The sequence below is a fragment of the Mobula hypostoma genome, chromosome 11, assembly GCF_963921235.1.
Source record: "Mobula hypostoma chromosome 11, sMobHyp1.1, whole genome shotgun sequence".
Classification (NCBI taxonomy): Eukaryota; Metazoa; Chordata; class Chondrichthyes; order Myliobatiformes; family Myliobatidae; genus Mobula; species Mobula hypostoma.
In genome coordinates this window covers 38239556-38260624 of record NC_086107.1, presented here as the reverse complement: position 1 = coordinate 38260624, position 21069 = coordinate 38239556, and the positions used below count along the sequence as shown (strand labels likewise).

General features: G+C 42.7%; 1 protein-coding gene across 2 annotated transcripts in view; it reads right to left on the bottom strand.

Moving 5' to 3' along the window:
* The window catches only part of sbf2 (SET binding factor 2), a 569459-nt gene that overhangs the window by 284678 nt on the left and 263712 nt on the right, over positions 1-21069 (bottom strand). For both annotated transcript variants that reach the window (XM_063061848.1, XM_063061849.1), the window contains exons 5-6: positions 18463-18573; positions 16756-16861 (exon numbers count right to left, since the gene is read on the bottom strand). In XM_063061848.1, coding sequence (XP_062917918.1) covers positions 16756-16861; positions 18463-18573 — 217 coding nt within the window. The remainder of the gene's footprint in view (positions 1-16755; positions 16862-18462; positions 18574-21069) is intronic.

Here is a 21069-nt window from a genome sequence, read left to right as displayed (position 1 = left end):
AATTCCAATGAGTACAGACCAAGAGTCAAACTCGTATATGATGATCCTTTCATTCCCGGAATCATCCTTGTTAACCTCTTCTGAACCCTCTCCAATACCAGCACATCATCTTTTATGATGATGATCGGGGATCAAAAGTTCTACTGCTACTTTTTTCCAAACTAAGACATAACATTACTTGGGAAAACAACAGGAATTCTGCAGATGCTGGAAATTCAAGCAACACACATCAAAGTTGCTGGTGAACGCAGCAGGCCAGGCAGCATCTGTAGGAAGAGGTGCAGTCAACGTTTCAGGCCGAGACCCTTCGTCAGGACTAACTGAAGGAAGACTGAGTAAGGGATTTGAAAGTTGGAGGGGGAGGGGGAGATCCAAAATGATAGGAGAAGACAGGAGGGGGAGGGATAGAGCCAAGAGCTGGACAGGTGATAGGCAAAAGGGGATACGAGAGGATCACGCGACAAGAGGTCCGGGAAGAAAGACAAGGGGGGGGGAGGGGGACCCAGAGGATGGGCAAGAGGTATATTCAGAGGGACAGCGGGAGAAAAAGGAGAGTGAGAGAAAGAATGTGTGCATAAAAATATGTAACAGATGGGGTACGAGGGGGAGGTGGGGCCTTAGCGGAAGTTAGAGAAGTCGATGTTCATGCCATCAGGTTGGAGGCTACCCAAACGGAATATAAGGTGTTGTTCCTCCAACCTGAGTGTGGCTTCATCTTTACAGTAGAGGAGGCCGTGGATAGACATGTCAGAATGGGAATGGGATGTGGAATTAAAATGTGTGGCCACTGGGAGATCCTGCTTTCTCTGGCGGACAGAGCGTAGATGTTCAGCAAAGCGGTCTCCCAGTCTGCGTCAGGTCTCGCCAATATATAAAAGGCCACATCGGGAGCACCGGACGCAGTATATCACCCCAATCGACTCACAGGTGAAGTGTTGCCTCACCTGGAAGGACTGTTTGGGGCCCTGAATGGTGGTAAGGGAGGAAGTGTAAGGGCATGTGTAGCACTTGTTCCGCTTACACGGATAAGTGCCAGGAGGGAGATCAGTGGGGAGGGATGGGGGGGACGAATGGACAAGGGAGTTGCGTAGGGAGCGATCCCTGCGGAATGCAGGGGGGGGGGAGGGAAAGATGTGCTTAGTGGTGGGATCCCGTTGGAGATGGCGGAAGTTACGGAGAATAATATGTTGGACCCGGAGGCTGGTGGGGTGGTAGGTGAGGACCAGGGGAACCCTATTCCTAGTGGGGTGGCGGGAGGATGGAGTGAGAGTAGATGTACGTGAAATGGGGGAGAGTCAGTAGGCTTATAGTAGACATCAGTGGATAAGCTGTCTCCAGAGACAGAGACAGAAAGATCTAGAAAGGGGGGAGGTGTCGGAGATGGACCAGGTAAACTTGAGGGCAGGGTGAAAGTTGGAGGCAAAGTTAAGAAAGTCAACGAGTTCTGCATGCGTGCAGGAAGCAGCGCCAATGCAGTCGTCAATGTAGCGAAGGAAAAGTGGGGGACAGATACCAGAATAGGCACGGAACATAGATTGTTCCACAAACCCAACAAAAAGGCAGGCATAGCTAGGACCCATACGGGTGCCCATAGCTACACCTTTAGTTTGGTGGAAGTGGGAGGAGCCAAAGGAGAAATTATTAAGAGTAAGGACTAATTCCGCTAGAGGGAGCAGAGTGGTGGTAGAGGGGAACTGATTAGGTCTGGAATCCAAAAAGAAGCGTAGAGCTTTGAGACCTTCCTGATGGGGGATGGAAGTATATAAGGACTGGACATCCATGGTGAAAATAAAGCGGTGGGGGCCAGGGAACTTAAAATCATCGAAAAGTTTAAGAGCGTGAGAAGTGTCACGAACATAGGTCGGAAGGGATTGAACAAGGGGTGATAAACCCGTGTCGAGGTATGCAGAAACGAGTTTGGTGGGGCAGGAGCAAGCTGAGACAATAGGTCGGCCAGGACAAGCAGGTTTGTAGATCTTGGGTAGGAGGTAGAAACGGGAAGTGCGGGGTGTGGGAACTATAAGGTTGGTAGCAGTGGATGGGAGATCCCCTGAGCGGATAAAGTCGGTGATGGTGTGGGAGACAATGGCCTGATGCTCCTTAGTGGGGTCACGATCGAGGGGTAAATAAGAGGAGGTATCCGCGAGTTGTTGCTGTGCCTCGGCAAGGTAGAGGTCAGTACGCCAGACTACAACAGCACCCCCCTTATCGGCGGGTTTAATAATAAGGTTAGGATTAGTGCGGAGGGAGTGGAGAGCGCAGCGTTCCGAAGGAGTGAGGTTGGAATGGGGACAAGGTGCGGTGAAGTCGAAACGGTTGATGTTCCGTTGGCAATTAGCGATAAAGAGATCCAGAGCAGGCAGAAGACCAGAGCGGGGTGTCCATGAAGAAGAGGAGGGTTGAAGATGGGAGAAGGGGTCATCGGTGGGGGTGGAAGAGTCCTTGCCGAAGAAGTAGGCTCGGAGACGGAGACGGCGGAAGAAAAGTTCCGCATCATGGCGAACACGGAACTTGCTGAGGTGTGGGCGAAGGGGAACAAACGTGAGGCCCCTACTGAGAACAGAGCCTTCTGCCTCCGACAGTTGAAGGTCGGAGGGGATGGTAAAGACACCTTCCTGATGGTGTCCATCACAGCTATCTGGACTATTCCTCTTCTCACCCTGTCTCTTGCAAAAACGCCATCCCCTTCTCGCAATTCCTCCGTCTCCGCCGCATCTGCTCTCAGGATGAGGCTTTTCATTCTAGGACAAGGGAGATGTCTTCCTTTTTTAAAGAAAGGGGCTTCCTTTCCTCCACTATCAACTCTGCTCTTAAACGCATCTCCCCCATTTCACGTACATCTGCTCTCACTCCATCCTCCCACCACCCCACTAGGAATAGGGTTCCCCTGGATCTCACCTACCACCCCACCAGCCTCCGGGTCCAACATATTATTCTCCGTAACTTCCGCCACCTCCAACGGGATCCCACCAGTAAGCACATCTTTCCCTCCCCCCCCCCGCTTTCCGCAGGGATCGCTCCCTACGCAACTCCCTTGTCCATTCGTCCCCCCCATCCCTCCGCACTGATCTCCCTCCTGGCACTTATCCGTGTAAGCGGAACAAGTGCTACACATGCCCTTACACTTCCTCCCTTACCACCATTCAGGGCCCCAAAGAGTCCTTCCAGGTGAGGCGACACTTCACCTGTGAGTCGATTGGGGTGATATACTGCGTCCGGTGCTCCCGATGTGGCCTTTTATATATTGGTGAGACCCGACGCAGACTGGGAGACCGCTTTGCTGAACATCTACGTTCTGTCCGCCAGAGAAAGCAGGATCTCCCAGTGCCCACACATTTTAATTCCACATCCCATTCCCATTCTGACATGTCTATCCACGGCCTCCTCTACTGTAAAGATGAAGCCACACTCAGGTTGGAGGAACAACTCCTTATATTCTGTCTGGGTAGCCTCCAACCTGATGGCATGAACATCGACTTCTCTAACTTCCGCTAAGGCCCCACCTCCCCCTCGTACCCCATCTGTTACTTATTTTTATGCACACATTCTTTCTCTCACTCTCCTTTTTCTCCCTCTGTCCCTCTGAATATACCTCTTGCCCATCCTCTGGGTCGTTTCCCCCCCCCCATCTTTCTTCCCGGACCTCCTGTCCCATGATCCTCTCGTATCCCCTTTTGCCTATCACCTGTCCAGCTCTTGGCTCTATCCCTCCCCCTCCTGTCTTCTCCTATCATTTTGGATCTCCCCCTCCCCCTCCAACTTTCAAATCCCTTACTCACTCTTCCTTCAGTTAGTCCTGACGAAGGGTCTCGGCCTGAAACGTTGACTGCACCTCTTCCTACAGATGCTGCCTGGCCTGCTGCGTTCACCAGCAACTTTGATGTGTGTTACTTGGGAAAACCATTGAATTAGTGTAAGAGCAGAGGTATCTTTCCACTTCAATAAAATAGCCCTTCTTGCCAACAATGTAACGTATGCAATTACATGTTGGTTTGAAAATGAAATACCCTGAATATGATGCGGAACTATTCCAAATAGAACAGTCAATGTATTAGGTTGTAAATTAATTTTCAAAGCTTTAGAAATTGCAGAAAATAAAGATTTCCAAAAAGATTTCAATGAGGGACATGACGAGAACATACGTGACAAAGTAGCTACTTCATTTTTGCACCTATCATAATAATTATCTACATTAGGAAATATTTTGGATAGCCTCTCCTTTGTTAAATAATAACAGTGAACAATTTTAAATTGAATTAAACAATGATTGGCACATATCGAAGAAGAATTAACCAATTTCAGAACTCATAACCAATCTTCATTAACAAAAGTCATATTAAGTTCTCTCTCCCAATCTTGTTAATCTTTAGTGAGAGGTTATCTTTTTGTAGTAAACATCTTCTTTTAGATGAGGAGCCCAAGACTGTTCACAATACTTAAGGTGATTCCTCATCAATGCCTTATAAAGCCTCAGCATCACGTCCCTGCTCTTGTATTCCAGACCTATTGAAATGAATGCGAACATGGCATTTGCCTTCCTCACCACCAACTCAGTCTGCAAGTTAACCTTTAGAGTGTTCTGCACAAGGACTCCCAAGTCCCTTTGCATCTCTGATTTTTGGATTTTTTTTCCCCGTTTAGAAAATAGTCTGCACATTTATTTCTACCATCAAAGTACATGACCATGCATTTTCCAACATTGTACTTCATTTGCCACTTTCTCCCCCATTCTCCTAATCTAAGTCCTTCTGCAGTGTACCTGTTTCCTCAACACTACCAGCCCCTCCACCAATTTTCATATCAGGTGCAAACTTGGCAACAAAGCCATCTATTCCATCATCTAAGTCATTTATATACAGCATAAAAACAACACCAACCCCTGCTGAACACTGCTAGTCACTGGCAGCTAACCAAAAAAGAATCCTTTTATTCCCATTCACTGCCTCCTACCAATCAGTCAATGCTCTAACCTTGCCAAAACTCACCTTGTCAAAAGCCTTCTGAAAATCCAAATATACAACATCAACTGCATCCCCTTTTATCTATCCTACTTGTAATCTCCTCAAAGAATTCCCAAAGGTTCATCTGGCAAGATTCTCCATTAAGAAACCATGCTGACTTGGTCATATCTTGTCCTGTGTCACCAAGTACTCAATAATCTCATCTTTAACAATTGACTCCAACATCTTCCCAACCATTGAGGCCAGGCTAACTGCTCTATAATTTCCTTTCTGCTGCCTTCATCCTTTCTTAAAGGGAGTGGAGTGACATTTGCAATTTTCCAGTCCTTGGGCACCATGCCAGAGTCCAATGATTTTTGAAAGATCATTAGTAATGCCTCCACAATCTCTACCACTACCTCTTCAGAACTCCAGGGTGCAGTTCATCTGGTCCAGGTGACTTGGGTCTTTCAGCTTTTAGAGCAGCTTTTCCCTTGTAATAGTAACTGCACTCATTTCTCTTCCCTCACACCCTTCAACATCTTGCACACTGCTAGTGTCTACCACAGTGAAGTCAACAAGGACGAGGGTAAAGGACAGGCGGGTTTTCTGTGCTGCCAGACTGCGTTTCACCGGTCTTTCTTTCCTTTTCACTGGCTGCTCTCGGAGGAAAGTGCAGGAGTCTTAGGATCCACATTGCAAGGACTGATCGGCAAGGCTGTGGACTTTTTTTGGGGGACTTTGAGGTTTATGTTGCATGCGTTCCTGGATTCCGATTACTCCTTTTTTTTTGCTGTTTTTGAGTAGTTTGATTCAAACAATCAAAGTGGACTGGGGCGCTTTGGTGAAGAATGCCCATGCAGCAGCAGCAGACTAGCCACTGAATACTACTCGACTCCTGGTTTGATATTTGATATTCTATGTGTTGTTCAATTACTTTATGCCATTTGCACAATTTGTTCTTTATTCTTGCATTGGGTATTTGATAATTTTTTGAACGGGTTCCATGATGTTTCTTTCTTGCCTGCAGGAAGATGAATCTCAAGAGTTGTATTCTGTATACATACTTTGATAAGAAATGTACTTTGAATCTAAGATAAATCTATCCCTTCCCTCCTACATAGCCCTCCATTTTTCTATCATCCATGTGCCTACCTATCTAAAATACCCCAGATGTACCTGCCTCTACCACTTAGCAAGGCATTCCACACACCCACCACTCTCTACAAAACTTACCTCTGACATCTCCCCCTGTACTTTTCTCCAATTAATTCAACATTATGCCCCCTGGACTAGCCATTTCCACAGTGGAAAAAAGTCTCTGGTTATCCACTCGATCTAATTATCAAATCACCTCTCATCCTCCTTCACTCCAAAGAGAAAAGCCCTAGCTTGCTAAAACATCCTCACAAAATCCTCTCCAGGCAGCATCCTGATAAATCTCCTCTGCACCCTCTCTAAAGTTTCCATATTTTTATTATGAGGTGACCAGAACTGAACACAAACTAAGCTTCCAGTCAATCACTTGACAATTTTACAGATTGAATTCCATCTGCCACTTCTTAGCTCAGCCCTGCATCCAATCAATGTCCTGATGTAACCCACACCAACCTTCTACACGATCCACAACTCTTCCCATCTTTGTGTCATCTGCAAACTTACAAGCATACCATTCCACTGCTTCATGGAAGTTATTTATAAAAATCTGCAACAGTAGGGTTTCCAGAACAAATCCCTGTGGAACACCACTGCTCACCGACCTCCGGGCAGAAAATGTTTCATCTCCAACCATCCTCTGCTTTCTATGGGCAAACCAATTCTACATCTACACAGCCAAATTTCCATGAATCTTACTCTTCCTAACTTTCTGAATGAACCTACCACAAGAAGCCTTATCAATTGCCTTACTGAAATCCATTTACACCACATCTAGTGCTCTACATTCATCAATCTGCTCAAAGAATTCAATCAAGCTTCCGGTTAAGATGGTGTTAGCAAGCAACAATTCCTTATATATCTTGCAGATAGCCAATCTCTTAAATTATTTCACTTTTTCTATGCTTCTGCTTGCTCTTTTTGTCTTGATTACGCTTCAGACACTGTTGGACCTGTGACATGCAGTTTGGAGTTCGATCAAGTGATCTGGCGCTCTGCTGTTCCTGAAGAGGACTGCGAGTATGGCTGCCTCATGTAGAAGACCAGAAACAGGGCATGGAGCTATGATCAACTCCATTTCGAAGCTTCGAGGAAGATTGAAGCGTCAAGGCGAATGTGGAAGTGGTCAGCATTCATTCTCCATGGAGGTCACCGGTCGACAGCGTAATGGTTGGAAGACCGTAGGACAGGGTCACAGTGTTCATTCTTCGCAGAAGGACCGAGCTCGAGTGAGCATTCTCCTTGGTTCTGGTGGAAAGATGTTTTTGAAATTCTGAGACTTATACGATTATTGGACTGTAGTTTACATTGCTCTGCTTCAGTTTTTCTATGTTTTATTTCTTGTTGTCAATTGGCAGGTTGAGGTGGGTTTTTGTGTGAGGGAGAGGTTAGGGATTTGGGGTCTGATGTTCTTGTTGGCTTTTCTGTGTTGGTGATTGTTGGTTTTGGCGTGTGGGAGGAGGGTTAGGAGTTTAGTGCTGTTAGCACTGTTCTTTATTGCAGGGGAGAGGGTTGGGGGTTTGATGTTGCTTCTTTTTGCAAGGGAGGGGGTTGGGGGTTTGGGGTTTTTGATGTTCAGGCTACTATCTTCTGGGTGGGTGATCTGTTGGTTTTTGTGCGAGGGAAGAGTTGGGTGCAGGGTTGGTGTTCCAGCTGCCATTTTCCATGTGGGCAATCCATTAGTTTTTTGTGTGTGGGAGGGGGTAGGAGGTTTGTTTCTTTTTCCTTTTCTGTGGGAAGGGGTGTTGATACCTTTTCTTTCAATGACTCTCCTGGTTTTTCTGTATTTAATGGCTATCTGGAGAAGACGAATATCAGAGTTGGATTGTACATGCATCCTTTGACAATAAAATGAACCTTTGAAGCTTATGAGACATCACCTACCCCTCACTAAGCAATGCTGACGATATCTAATCGTGACTTTTGGCTGTTCACCCTTCCACTTTAGAATGCTGTGGACCCGATCAGAGATGACCCTGACCCTGAAACCTGAAGCAATAAAATACCCGACAGCCTCTTTCATGCCCACAGAATTTGCTCTCTGCTCCCCTAACTACTGAACTATTGACTACACTAGTGTTGCTTCATGCTTGTCAATTCCATCAACTTTGCCTCTAACTGCCACCCTACCCTGCACTTGATCCATTCCAGACACCTTCCTCCCCTTTCTCGATCTCTCTGTCTCCATCTCTGGAGACAAACTGTTGGTTAACATCTTTTATACACGTACTGATTCCCACATATTCTTGACTATACCTCTTTCCAGCCTGTCTCTTGTAAAAATGTTATTCCCTTTTCTCATTTCCTTTGTCTCCATCCCATCGCATCTGTTCCCAGGATGTAGCTTTCCTTTCCAGGACAGCAGAAATGTCCTCCTTCTTCAAAGAATGGGTTTTCCTTCCTCTACCATTGATGCTACACTCAACTACATCGCCACCATTTCCCGAACATCCACGCTCACCACCCCATCTTCCCACCCTCCTTAACAATGATATAGTTCCTCGTTTTTATCTACCATCCCATAAGCCTTTGCATTCAGCACATCATCTTCTGCCGTCCTACCATCAAACATATCTTTACCCCTCCCCCCACTGGCTCTCCGAATTTCCACAAGGATCGCTCCTTCCATGATTCCCTTGTCTATTCAACTCTCTCCACTTATCTCCCTCCTGGAATTTATCCCTGAAAGCAGCCAAAATGCTACACCTGCCCACTCACCTCCATTCAGTTATTCCACATGAGGCAACACTTCACCTGAGAATCTGCTGGGGTTGTCTATTGTGTCTGGTGCTCATGATTTGGCCTTATCCACAGTGCCAAGACCCATCATAAGTTGGGGTCCACCTCATCGAGCATCGCCGCTCCATCCACCAAAGATGGAACATCCCAGTGGCAAACATTTTAATTCTGACTCCTATTCCAGGTCCAACATACCAAGATGATGCTGTCCTCAGAGTGGAGGAGAAACACCTTCTATTCCATATTGGTAGCCTCCAATCTTAAAGCATGGATATTGATTTCTCCATGTGATAAAAAAAAACTGCCTCCCCCTCCCCTTTTCTTCTATTTCACACTCTGGCCTCTTACCTCTCCTCGCCTGCCTACCACCTCCCTCAGAGTTCCCTCCTCCTTCCTTTTCTTCTATTATCTGCTCTCCTCTCCTATCAGATTCCTTCTTCTCTAGCCCTTTATCTGTCGTACCCACCCAGATTCACCTATCACCTCCTTCCCCCACTCCTACCTTTTTTATTCTATATTTCCCCTTCCTTTCCAGTCCTGAAGAAGGGTCTTGACCCAAAACATCGACTGTTTATTCATTTCCACGAATGCTGCCTGACCTACTGATTTCCTCCAGCATTTTGAGTGTTCTGCTTCAGATTTCCAGACTTTCTCGTGTTACTGAATCCCCTATCACCACTGCACTCCTCTTCTGCCCCACTCCCTTCTGAGTCACTGAGTCAGACCCACTCACCCACCCCTTCCCTCACCTATCCTATGTGGAATACTTGTATCGAAGGAAATGGCCACAGAGATACCCTGCACTGTCTGCCTATTCCCTTTCCCTCTCCTGACAGTCATCCAGTTACCTGCCTCCTGCAGCTTAGGTGTGACTGCATGTTTTCACAAATAAAACAGCGTGGAGCTGTTGTAATGAGGGCAGTCTTCTTTGCTGCTTTATGTTGGTGGAGCAGCAGTGCTGGTGATGCAAAAAGACTAAATAAGCTTATAAAAAAAGGCTGGATCAGTCCTTGACTACAACCTAGACTCTTTTCAGTAAGTGGCAGAGAGGAGGTCACTGAACAGACTGTTATCCATTATGGACAATCTGTACACCCTCTCCATGACCTACTGAATAAGCAGCAGAGCACCCTTTTGAACAGGCTCATTCAGCTCCACTGTCACAAGGGTCATTACAGAAAATCTTTCCTACCAAATGCAATAAGCATATACAATAGTTCATCTCTGTGCGACAGGACAACACACATCATAGTACAATAGTCTCTGCTTTATTTCGTACATTATTATTGCACATTGGTACATTGTGTATATTATTATTCTGTACTTTATTATTAGTTAAGTCTACACACCGCTAAGTGTGTTTTTAAATGCTGCTGCTCTAACGAAAGAATTTCCTACTTGAGATCAATAAAGTACTTATTATTATGTTTCAAGAAAAACCTTCTCAACTCATTTATTGAAATCGAAACACTGAACATAAAGAGCGGTACCAGTATATAACGTAATTACATCATCACGGCAGACCAGCCTCTTAAAGTGAACCCCAGCTTAACGCCAATGGTTGTGAATTATGTATGTTTCCACCAATTAGATTACCCTACATGACCTCCCTGTAGCTCTTATCTATCATTTGCTCATTGTCCCATACGAGCCACAGTGCATCCAACTGCAGTTCCAGTTCCTAACATGGCTCGTAAGGAGCTGCAGCTGAATGCACTACATGCAGATATAGTTATCAGGGAGACTGGAGGTCTCCCAGATTTCCAACATCTGGCAAGATGAACGCACTACTAAACCTGGACTAATTCTCACTGTGCACTAATAGACAAAGAAAGAAAGAAAGAAACTTGCCTTCGACTTTGTGTCACCTTGCTGAAGTCTCTTGAGCCAAAGCCTGAACAGGCTTCAGCAAAACAAAATAGCTGGTCATTGACTACAGGAAGGGTTTTGTTTACATCAATGGTGCTAAGACCAAGAGCGTTGAGAGCTTTATATTCCTGCAAGTGGACATCACCAATAGCCTGACTTAGTCCAACCACTTGGACACCATGGCCAAGAACTCTCGTCATTGTAATAATGGCCCACTCACACAATGGCCGCTCTACTTAAACCTAACTTCTTTTTATAGGTCCTTGCCAAGTGTCTAAAAAAACCACAGTATCTCAAGCCCATTGAAAAGTTCCAGAAGGCTCCGATCACATTTTAATTCTCAGCTCATTCACCTCAAAAACAAGCAATTGTTCATTATATCTCAAGCCTGCCGAACAATTCCCAAAGGCCCCACTCTCGTTTTAAATCTCATACACAGCTCAATCATCTCAAAACAAGCAGCTACTGTCAATACTTCAAGTCCACCAAAACGTTCTGATAGGTCCGACTCGCGTTTTAAATCTCGCACACAGTTCACTCACCTCCAAGCACACAACTGCTTGTCATATCTCAAGCCCACAAAAAAGCTCAGAGAGGAATTCCATGGTGCAGAAATAAAAATATGTGACATGCCAAATTTCTTTAACCTCCAGAGGAAGTACAGGTGCTGGTGCACTTTCTTGGCCATGATGTCTAAGTGGTTGGACCAGGCCAGGCAATGTTTAATCATAGGAACTTAAAGCTCTCAATCTTCTTGACCCTCAGCACCACTGATATAAACAGGACCCTTCCTGTAATAAAATGACCAGCTTTTTTGTTTCACTGACATTGAGGGAAAGGTTGTTTTTGTGACACCATGCTATTTTCTCTACCTCTTTGCTGTACTCTGAGATATCATTATTTGAAATATGGCCCACTGTGATGTAAACTGCAAACTTAGAGATGCAATTAGAGCAAAATCCTGCTGCGTGATTGTGAATATACAGGCTATTCCTCTTGTTTTTTTACAATGAAGATTTTGAAATCAACTGGAGTCCAATTGTAGATCCGTGTCTCATACATTTCAAATTTTTAAGCCAGTCTTAACTTAATCTTCGCAAAGATTGAATTAGAAGTTTCAAACTATCATTTCTGAACTTTTGATGGAGAGTTTAATAAACGCTTTTTTCAAATAGAATTTTTAAAACCTTACCAGTTGAGCATATCAAGCATGGTATCTTTATACTGCTGCTCAATGCAAATTGCAAGGAAATTCAAGCAACACACATCAAAGTTGCTGGTGAACGCAGCATGCGTTCACCAGCAACTTTGATGTGTGTTGCTTGAATTTCCAGCATCTGCAGAATTCCTGTTGTTTGCAAGGAAATTCTAAGCCTTTTGCTAGGCTTTTCAGGGTTTTGTTCAAAAATTGGTTGAAACACTAATTCAGGACTTTTGAACACGATCATGTTGTTCCTTAAGTATTTGAATAAAACTTCCAAACTTACCTAAATTGGTCTAAGGCACTTCAGGATAACTTGACTAAGTAATAGACTCTATTAATACAATCCATTTCTTTGTAATCCTATTAACATGTTTGCATCGCAGTATAAAAAATGTTTACTTCAAAAAAGTCATCTGAATTCAAAAGAAATAGACAACAATGGAGAAAGATGCTCTAAATGAATTGATTTTCTCTGTATCAAGTCATTTTATGAAGTTCAACAAACTATTTTATTACAACTTAATTGCAAACACATTAAGTTACCCAAATCAGCATGACTCACAAGCATTCCTGAGTTACAATTTATGGTACCTTTAAAATCACAGCTCTATCTTTCTCCAATATTGGAAAAAAGTGTGTTTATTTTTAAAATTTTGGTTAACCAATAGAGCATATTCAAACATTCCAATAAAATCCCAGAACCTACAGAAAATAACTTTAATAGTGCTGGAGCCAGCCAACTCCACAAAATCACTACCTACATTGCCACTGTTCCCACCCAAGATTTAGTTTCTCTGGGTGTATAAATCAGGTTAACCCATTGCATCCAGCAAGAATCTAGTAAAGCAGAGCAGGCCTCAGGCAGCATACTGCTGATAGCCTGCACCTAGACAAATTTTGACAGCCTTTTGAACAAAGTTTAAACTATGAGACATTACACATGTTCACAGATGTAAATATTTAAAAACAAAGAAATTAAAATATAAAAAATAAATCACCATTAAAAAGCAATAAATAAATGGAAAAAGTAAAATCTCACACAAAATGCTGGAGGAACACACAGCAGGTCAGGCAGCATCTGTAGAAAAAGAGTAAACAGATTTTGTCTGAACTGCAGAGTTTCTCCAGCATTTTGTGTGTGTTGATTTGGACTTCCAGCATCTGCAGATTTTCTTGCGAAAGTAAAATCTCTTTTCTTCCCTCATAGGATCAGCTTTAATTTTCCCTACAAACTTATTACCATGCTCTATTCTTTCTCCTCTTAACTAAACTGCAGTTCCTCTTCTACTGCATTCCAGTCCTCATATCCATAGCCTTTTTGGACTAATTTCCTTGTCTTTTCCTACACACTATTACTATTCCTCATTTCCCTTGTTAACCACAATCGAGCCTCCTTTGCAGTTTTATTTTTGACCAGATAGGAGGAATATGTTGCTGTTATAGTTCACATACTTTCTCCTTCTCTTCTGGAGTATGGGTGACCTTTATATGGGAGATAGATTGCAACTTAACTGGAGGGGAGCCAAGGTCCTTGCCAGCAGGTTTGTTAGTACAGGTTTCCCCCGCCATCCGAAGGTAGAGCATTCCTATGAAACGGTTTGTAAGCCGGAATGTCGTAAAGCGAAGAAATAATTACCATTTATTTATATGGGAAAATTTTGTGAGCATTCGCAGACCCAAAAATAACCTACCAAATCATGCCAAATAACACATAAAACCTAAAATAACAGTAACATATAGCAAAAGCAGGAATGATATGATAAATACACAGCTTATATAAGTAGAAATACTTTTCCACAATCATTGCCTGAACTGTTCTCTGTGGCGAAAATCTCACGCAAGAGCCGTCGGCAAAAACACGGCGCAAGCGCTCTCCAGTAACCTTTAAGCTATGAAGCTGCCAAATCATACCAAATAACACGTAAAAATACACAGCTGATATAAAGTAGAAATAATGTACGTACAGTGTAGTATCACTTACCGGAATTGGAAAAGTGCGGAGCATACTGATGGTGGTGTGTTAGACTGAGTCGTCGGAGTTTGGGTGATGCAGTGGCCCCCACCCTCCGGGCAGCGAACTGATACCGATCCACGAAGCATACAATGGTTGCCGGGAGGCACACAGCACATCCTTAAGAAAAAAGCCCAAACAAACATGCTAATTAATTAGGTGCCGCCCAGCACATAATTAATTAGCATGTTTATTTCGGCTTTTTTCTTAAAGATGTGCTGTGTGTCTCCCGGCAACTGCTGCATTCTCCACGAATCGGTATCTGTCTGCGGCCTGGGTGTTGGGGTGGTGGGACACTGGGGTGTAATCTCGTCGTCTGTTCCCATTACAGCAGGCAGCTCATCGTCTCCTATGACTGCCCGCCTCAATGTCAAAGGTCTAGGTTCATCGTCTGCTGTGGCTGATGTGGAAGGCTTGCTTGACTGCTGAGCCTCGCACATTTTTCTATCATACAGTTCCTTGTAAGCACTCAAACCATCCTGCAAATATCCTCTATACCGACGTGCCCTTTCAAAATTGAAGTCGTACTTTATCATTACTCATTCAGTTTCGATTATTATCCTTTCCATCTCCAATTGCATCAGCTCTTCATCTATCAGTTCTTGGTCATGGGATGCCAAAACCTCTTCAACATCATCTTCGTCAGCTTCCACAAGCCAAACTCACTTAGCCCTTACTTCGTTCACCACGATCAAAATGCTTAATTATGTCTAGTTTTACACTAAGTGTAACACCCTTACGAGCTCTTTCAGGCTTTTCCGATACCATAGAACTCATCTTGCAAACAGCTACTCACAGACACGTGCTTAAGCAATGCCGCCTAGAATGCAGTTCCGAATCTGGGGGAGAGCGGTTGCTCGGGGCGCGCGCTGCCTTTTATCACGTGCTGATTTTTTCGTAGCAGTGAAAACACCTTCTATTAGCGAAAACAGGGTACTAATGTAGGTCTTTCGTAACAGTGAGGTTTCGTGAAGCGAACGTTCGAAAAGTGGGGGACACCTGTACTACTCAGGAGGGTTTAAATTAGTTTGACAAAGGAATAACAACTAAAGCATCAGGTCAGAGAGTGGAGAGATTCAGAGGAAGGTTCTTGCCATGATCAGTAAGAACAGACAGGAGCAAAGTAATAGGCACAATGGGATAGTCAGGTTGAAGTGTGTGTATTTTAATTTTGGGAGTATTATGATGAACTTAGATCATGGATCAGTACAGGGAATCATGATGTAGCCATATCGAAGACTTGGTAGAGAAAGGAGCAGTAATGCCAAAGGGGATTTGATAGTTTAGAAAAGATAGAGTAGATAAAAGAGGTGGTGGTAGGGTCACATTGTACTATTAATCAGTAACAACAGCACACCTCCACAAATTCAGCCTACTAGATGGCTCGCCTACAAATAGGACTCAAAAAGTAAGAAAGATGGAATTACTCTGATGAGGTTATACTACAAACACACCCCCCCCCCCCCACCACCTCCCCAAAAGCCACCGGGGCACTGAGCAACAGATAGACAGGCAGATTAGGGAAAGATGTAGAAACAACAGGGTTGGTATAATGGGTGATTTCAACGTCCCCAACATTGACTGGAACGTTCAGAGTGCAAAAGGCTGAGACAGAGCAGATTTTGTTTGAGTTTCTTAAATGAACATGTAGGTAGTCCAATAGAAGGACGGCTATACTGAACTTGATGTTCAGTAATGTGCTTGACCAGGTGACTGATCTTTCACTGGGAGAATAGCTAGGGAACAGGGATTACAACTCCTTAAGTTTTAAGATAACTATAGATAATTAAGGACCTTGCGGGAGAAAAGGTTTGCAGGATAAGACATGAGGATGTTCTAAGCAGGAAGGATGAAGGAAAGCTTGAGGGGGAAGATACAAAGTAGTGCTGCAAAAAGAAAAGGGTAAGACATAAATAGACTAAGACCTTGACATATGCAGAAGAGAAGGGCTGGAAAGACAGTGGGAGAGAAGTTCTGATGACAGGTCTTTTCTTTCACAATGAGTGCTCTTGACCTTCCAGGATTTTCAGATTTTGTTTCCCATAACTTTTCAAAAACACTGACTTAACTACTTAACTGCTAACATTCTCAAACTTCCATATCAAATTTGGTAACTTCAATCAATTGCCTGAGTGTACACTAGTTTCAATATAACTAATGACCTTTTAACTCTGCAACATACACTCAGTAGCCACTTTATTATGTAACGTACCCCTGCACATTAATTCAAATATCTAATCAACCCATCATGTGGCAGCAACTCAATACATAAAAGCATGTAGACATGGTATAAAGGTTCAGTTATTGCTCCGAACATCAGAACGGTGAAGAAATGTGATCTAAGTGACTTTGACTGTGGAATGATTGTTGATGCCTGATCGGGTAGTTCGACTATATCAGAAACTCCTGATCTCTTGGGATTCTCACACATAACAATCTCTAGAGCAGGGGTTCACAACTTTTTTAAATTGCCATGGACCAATACCATTAAGCAAGAGGTTCATGACACTAGGTTTGGAACCCCTACTCTAGCGTCTATAGAGAATAATGCGAAAGACAAAAAAAAAACACTCAGTGAGCTCCAGTTCTGTGGTCAAAGGAGAATGGCCAGATTTGTTCAAGCTGACAGGGAAGTGACAGTAACTCAAATAGCCATGTATTAGAACAGTGGTGTGTAGAAAAGCATCTCTGAACGTGCAACACATTGAGCCTTGAAGTGGATGGGTACAGCAGCAGAAGACCTCGAACATACAGAACATGTACAGAAGGTATCTACCAAGTTTATATCTATATGAACTAAAACAAGAGAAAAATATCATGGAATCAGTTAGACCTACCTAGTTGTTGAAAGAGAAGGGCTACACTTGTGCTCGTCACAGGAAGACCATCGTACAAAGGAGTTTGAATCAACTGTCTATCTCCAGCTCCCAATGAGAAAAGTTTCTACGGGTAAAATGTCATAAATATTCATAAACTTTTACAGCAAGTGATGCCAGTGGCTATTACCTAGCTTTTTTCCCCAACTTGGGACTGATCAACCTCTTGTGCTTGCATGAAATTTGTACTTTAAAATACCCCATCATTGCACAAGATCTCAGGGAGCAGATTCTCCCCACAATTTCCAACAGAGTGAACTACAGAAGGGATGTCCAAATTTAAGTTAGCTGCAAATGTAATTTTGGCACATTATTTCAGCAGGTGAACAATGAATCTATGGAACTAGCAGTCGGAGAAAATGCACCAATTCATTTAGTGTTAACTCTTTCAATCAACATAAAATGAATTCCACCCCCCACAAGTTTAAAAAAAGGGTACAGAACTTGAGTGTATTTGAGAGGTAACTTCAAATTAACAAATGCTTGATAAGATCAGATGACATGTGATTCACAATTCCAAAAGTTTTCATTATGTTTCAGTCTTTTAGACCATGGTACATTTACTCCCATAATTAGTAACAGTCATTATCGCAGTACACATCAAACAGAATAGTGTGGATGAACTGCATAGTCATTAACTAACATTGCCCAGCAAATTCTATGTTACTCTGAAAAATTGCTGTTTTCAACTGTTACCACCTAGTTAGGATGTAGATATTTCATGCATCCCTTTCAAGTGCACGAGACAATTTGTACATACAGACGAACCCTGTGTTAAAAGGGGATGATTAGCCTGTATCGTGACTTAATGACAGTTGGATCTGGCATAGAATCAGAGTATCCGTTTGTTTGAATAGGGATATTCAACCTATACTTTTGCAGGGCTTACGCTCATCATGAATCATGTCACTACCAAGCAGCATACAGATTTATTACTCTTCCCATTTTTTTTTTCGAAGTTTTAGATTTGATCAGAAAGTCTTTCTTTTATTTTTGGTCATATCCTCAGCATGGACTGCCAGTCCCTTTTTTTTTGGTTTTTCTTTGTATAGTGTTGTGGGGGTTTTTTCTTCTTCATTTAACCTTCAAAGTTTTTTCTTTCCTCTTCACGAACTGATAAGAAGAGAATTGCTGTTTTCTTTTTTATTATATATTATATACTAGCTTAACACTATGCATGATTTTGATAATGTCTATCTCAATCTCGGTTTGTATTGTTATTGATATATATATTTGAGATAATTCTCCTCTTGTTTGTATTTATGTTCCTTTTAAATCAATGAAAAGATTAATAAACAAAGATAGAAAGCAGTTCTTTAAGTATAAATGGCACCTGAGAAAATAACATTGGAAAACTTGGAAATCAACAATCACCACTGACTGAAATGGCGTGACTACAGTAACGGTAATTAACTGCTAGCAGCTTAGGTGAACTGATTAGTGAATAAAGAATAAATCCCTAGCAAATTTATGAGCAATGTAAATGAAACTTCATACATTATACTCTGGAAAATAGTAACACCATACCCTATTAATACATCATTGCTTTGTCTCAAAATCTCAGAAGCTTCAGGCCCACTTGCTAAGTCTCTAAACAGAATGCCACAGCAAAGAAAGAGTAATTTATTCATATTTTAAATTATCTGTAAGGTAAGATATTTGCCTTACCTGAGATCCTCCAGCAACAGGCACAAGGCACGTGAAAAGATTGGTAATCACATTTTCCAAGTTTACATTGAGACTGTCAACATACACAGTATAAATGAGGCCCAGGCATGCCTAAAATGTGAGGGAGATAATTATCATTCAGTTAATTTAACAAAATTCTCTGAAAGAACATCAATGGATTTCTCTCGTGTCCTGACCAATTTTATTCATCAATCAGCATTATAAAAAAAACTAACATTACTGTTTATGCTTGTTTTCTGTTTACGAATTAGCTGTCCAAATTAAAATACAACAAAAATGACAAATTTAAGAAGAATAGCTTTGTTATAAAACTGACCTTGTGCATTTACAAGGCTGCCTGCGTGTTCTCAGATTTACAGAGTCACATTGCATGGAATGGGCTTTTTGGCCCACTGCTTCTACACCAACCATAAAACACCCAGTTACACATGTCTTATTTTATTGGCCCACATTCTTACCAGTTCCCCTACCCTCCCCCAGAGCCTACCAACCAGTTAAACTTAGGGCCTAGCCAATTAACCCTCGAGTGTGCACATCTTTGAGACATAAGAGGAATTTGGAGCATCCCGAAAAAACCCTAATGAGCATAATAAGCACAGGCTATTACTGGGAGCTGGCAACAATAGTTCCATGAAATGACAGACCACCAGATCTTGCAGTCTCTCTCATCAACTCTGACCAAAGATCTCCAAGCTTGTTCCTATGGAGTAATCACCAGCCTACAGAGAATTCTGCAGCTAAAAGAAAGACAGCAGTTATCACAAGAAGGTAACAGGAGGAACTGCATAACATAGGTGGTCAACACAGGAAGTAGGTTGGGGGTGCAGGAATTCACATTAAAAGGGTTGCTGGGCATAGGTGAGAGAGCACTGGTCAGGGCATCTGTAGCTTTCTTAAGGGGTACCGGGTTTTTTTAATAGGATATGATGGGTAAGCAGGAATAGGGTACTAGGATGGCCAAAGATGGGAGAATAAAGTGTGGGTTAGGGTATGTGTGTGTGTGTGATTAGGTGAAGGGATTTAAAATGTCAGTCTATTGCACACTCCGGAGCAGAAGGTGGTGGTAATGCCCCATTAAGCTGGGTGCCAACCACCGTAAAACAAGACGGAGAAGAAGAGGAGGAAGTAGGTTATATCACTCCCCAACAATGAACACTAAAGTCCGGTATTGCAGCCAGTTTGCTCACCTGGGCCAGCCCAACATCAGCCTCTCCACACCGAGCTGTGCAATGATTCATTGTTGCCAGAACACCAGTTGAGGTTGGGGTGGGTGGGGTAGTGAATCTGCACCAGGTTCCCAGGAGAGCAGCGAGACACTCAAGTAGATATATTATTTAAATTTAAGGGAGAGGTACTTATTCAGATAGCTGGAAGTTTCAGCAGGAAGATCAAGAATGCTTTGGTGAATCAATGGTCTGTGAATTCCAGTGTACAGGTCTAAGGCTAACAATCCCAATATTCAGTGATTAGACATACTTTTACTATTAAATAAAGTTATAAAATTGATAACTCTGAGTTCCCATTTTTCATAACCCTAATGCTCTAATTTGACTTTCAACTTGCAGTGTTTCTTCAGAATACAATTCCTGCATTGCTTGTAGATTAACTCTATTTGCAAGTCAAGATGAAGATGGTGTGTGTTCCTATGTACCTGCTGCTCTTGACGCTTAGATGTCAGTGGATGCACATAGAGATGCAATCCTAGAAGCTGTGGTATGTTACTTGTACTCCAATCTCATACTTAGTACATATAAAATATATAATTTTATGAAAGGGATAGGTAAGATAGAGGGAAGAAAGTTGTTTCCACTGGAAACTAGAACAAGGGAATATAGACTCAAGATTCAGGAGAATCGATTTGGAATGGAGTTGAGGAGTTACTGCTTTTTCTAGTGTGATGAATTTGTGGAATTCTCTGCCAAGGCTATATATTGAAAACATACTCAGCCCCAGCAACTATTTTCATATTTTACTGTGTCATTTTCTAAATTTAAATATATATTGAAATAGGATTTTTGTGCTAATTTGCAAAACTATGTGCATCATGTCAAATCAAAAGGAAAATTCCAAAACTTGTCCACAGTTTACTAAACAATAAACACTAAAATTTTGAGACTAAAGAAGTATTCATCCCCTTTGTAATTAATACACTAACAATCCTCAGGTACAATTTACAGTATCATCATACCAACTCACCCAATTTGTTGATTTAGAAAATTGGAGGATCGCTTGTTTTCACTGCATGGTACAAAAACTGCTCTGCAACAGACAGGCAGGCTCTACAATGGGCAGGCAAAACTGCCCAATGCGAGACCGGTGCTAACCTACACACCATCAAGGGCATATATACAGAAAGGTGCCTGAAAAAGGCCAGTAACATCATGAAGGATCATACCCACCCTGCTCGAGGACTGTTTGTTCCATTCCCATCAGGAAGGAGGTAACGTAGCCTCCATGCCAGCACCACCAGACTCAAAAACAGTGACTCTCCCCAAGCAGAAAAAACTGTTCAACACCTCCACCCCTCCACACACACACATGCTATCTTATGCATATATAGTGTATTTTTTATTATTGAGTTTTTGA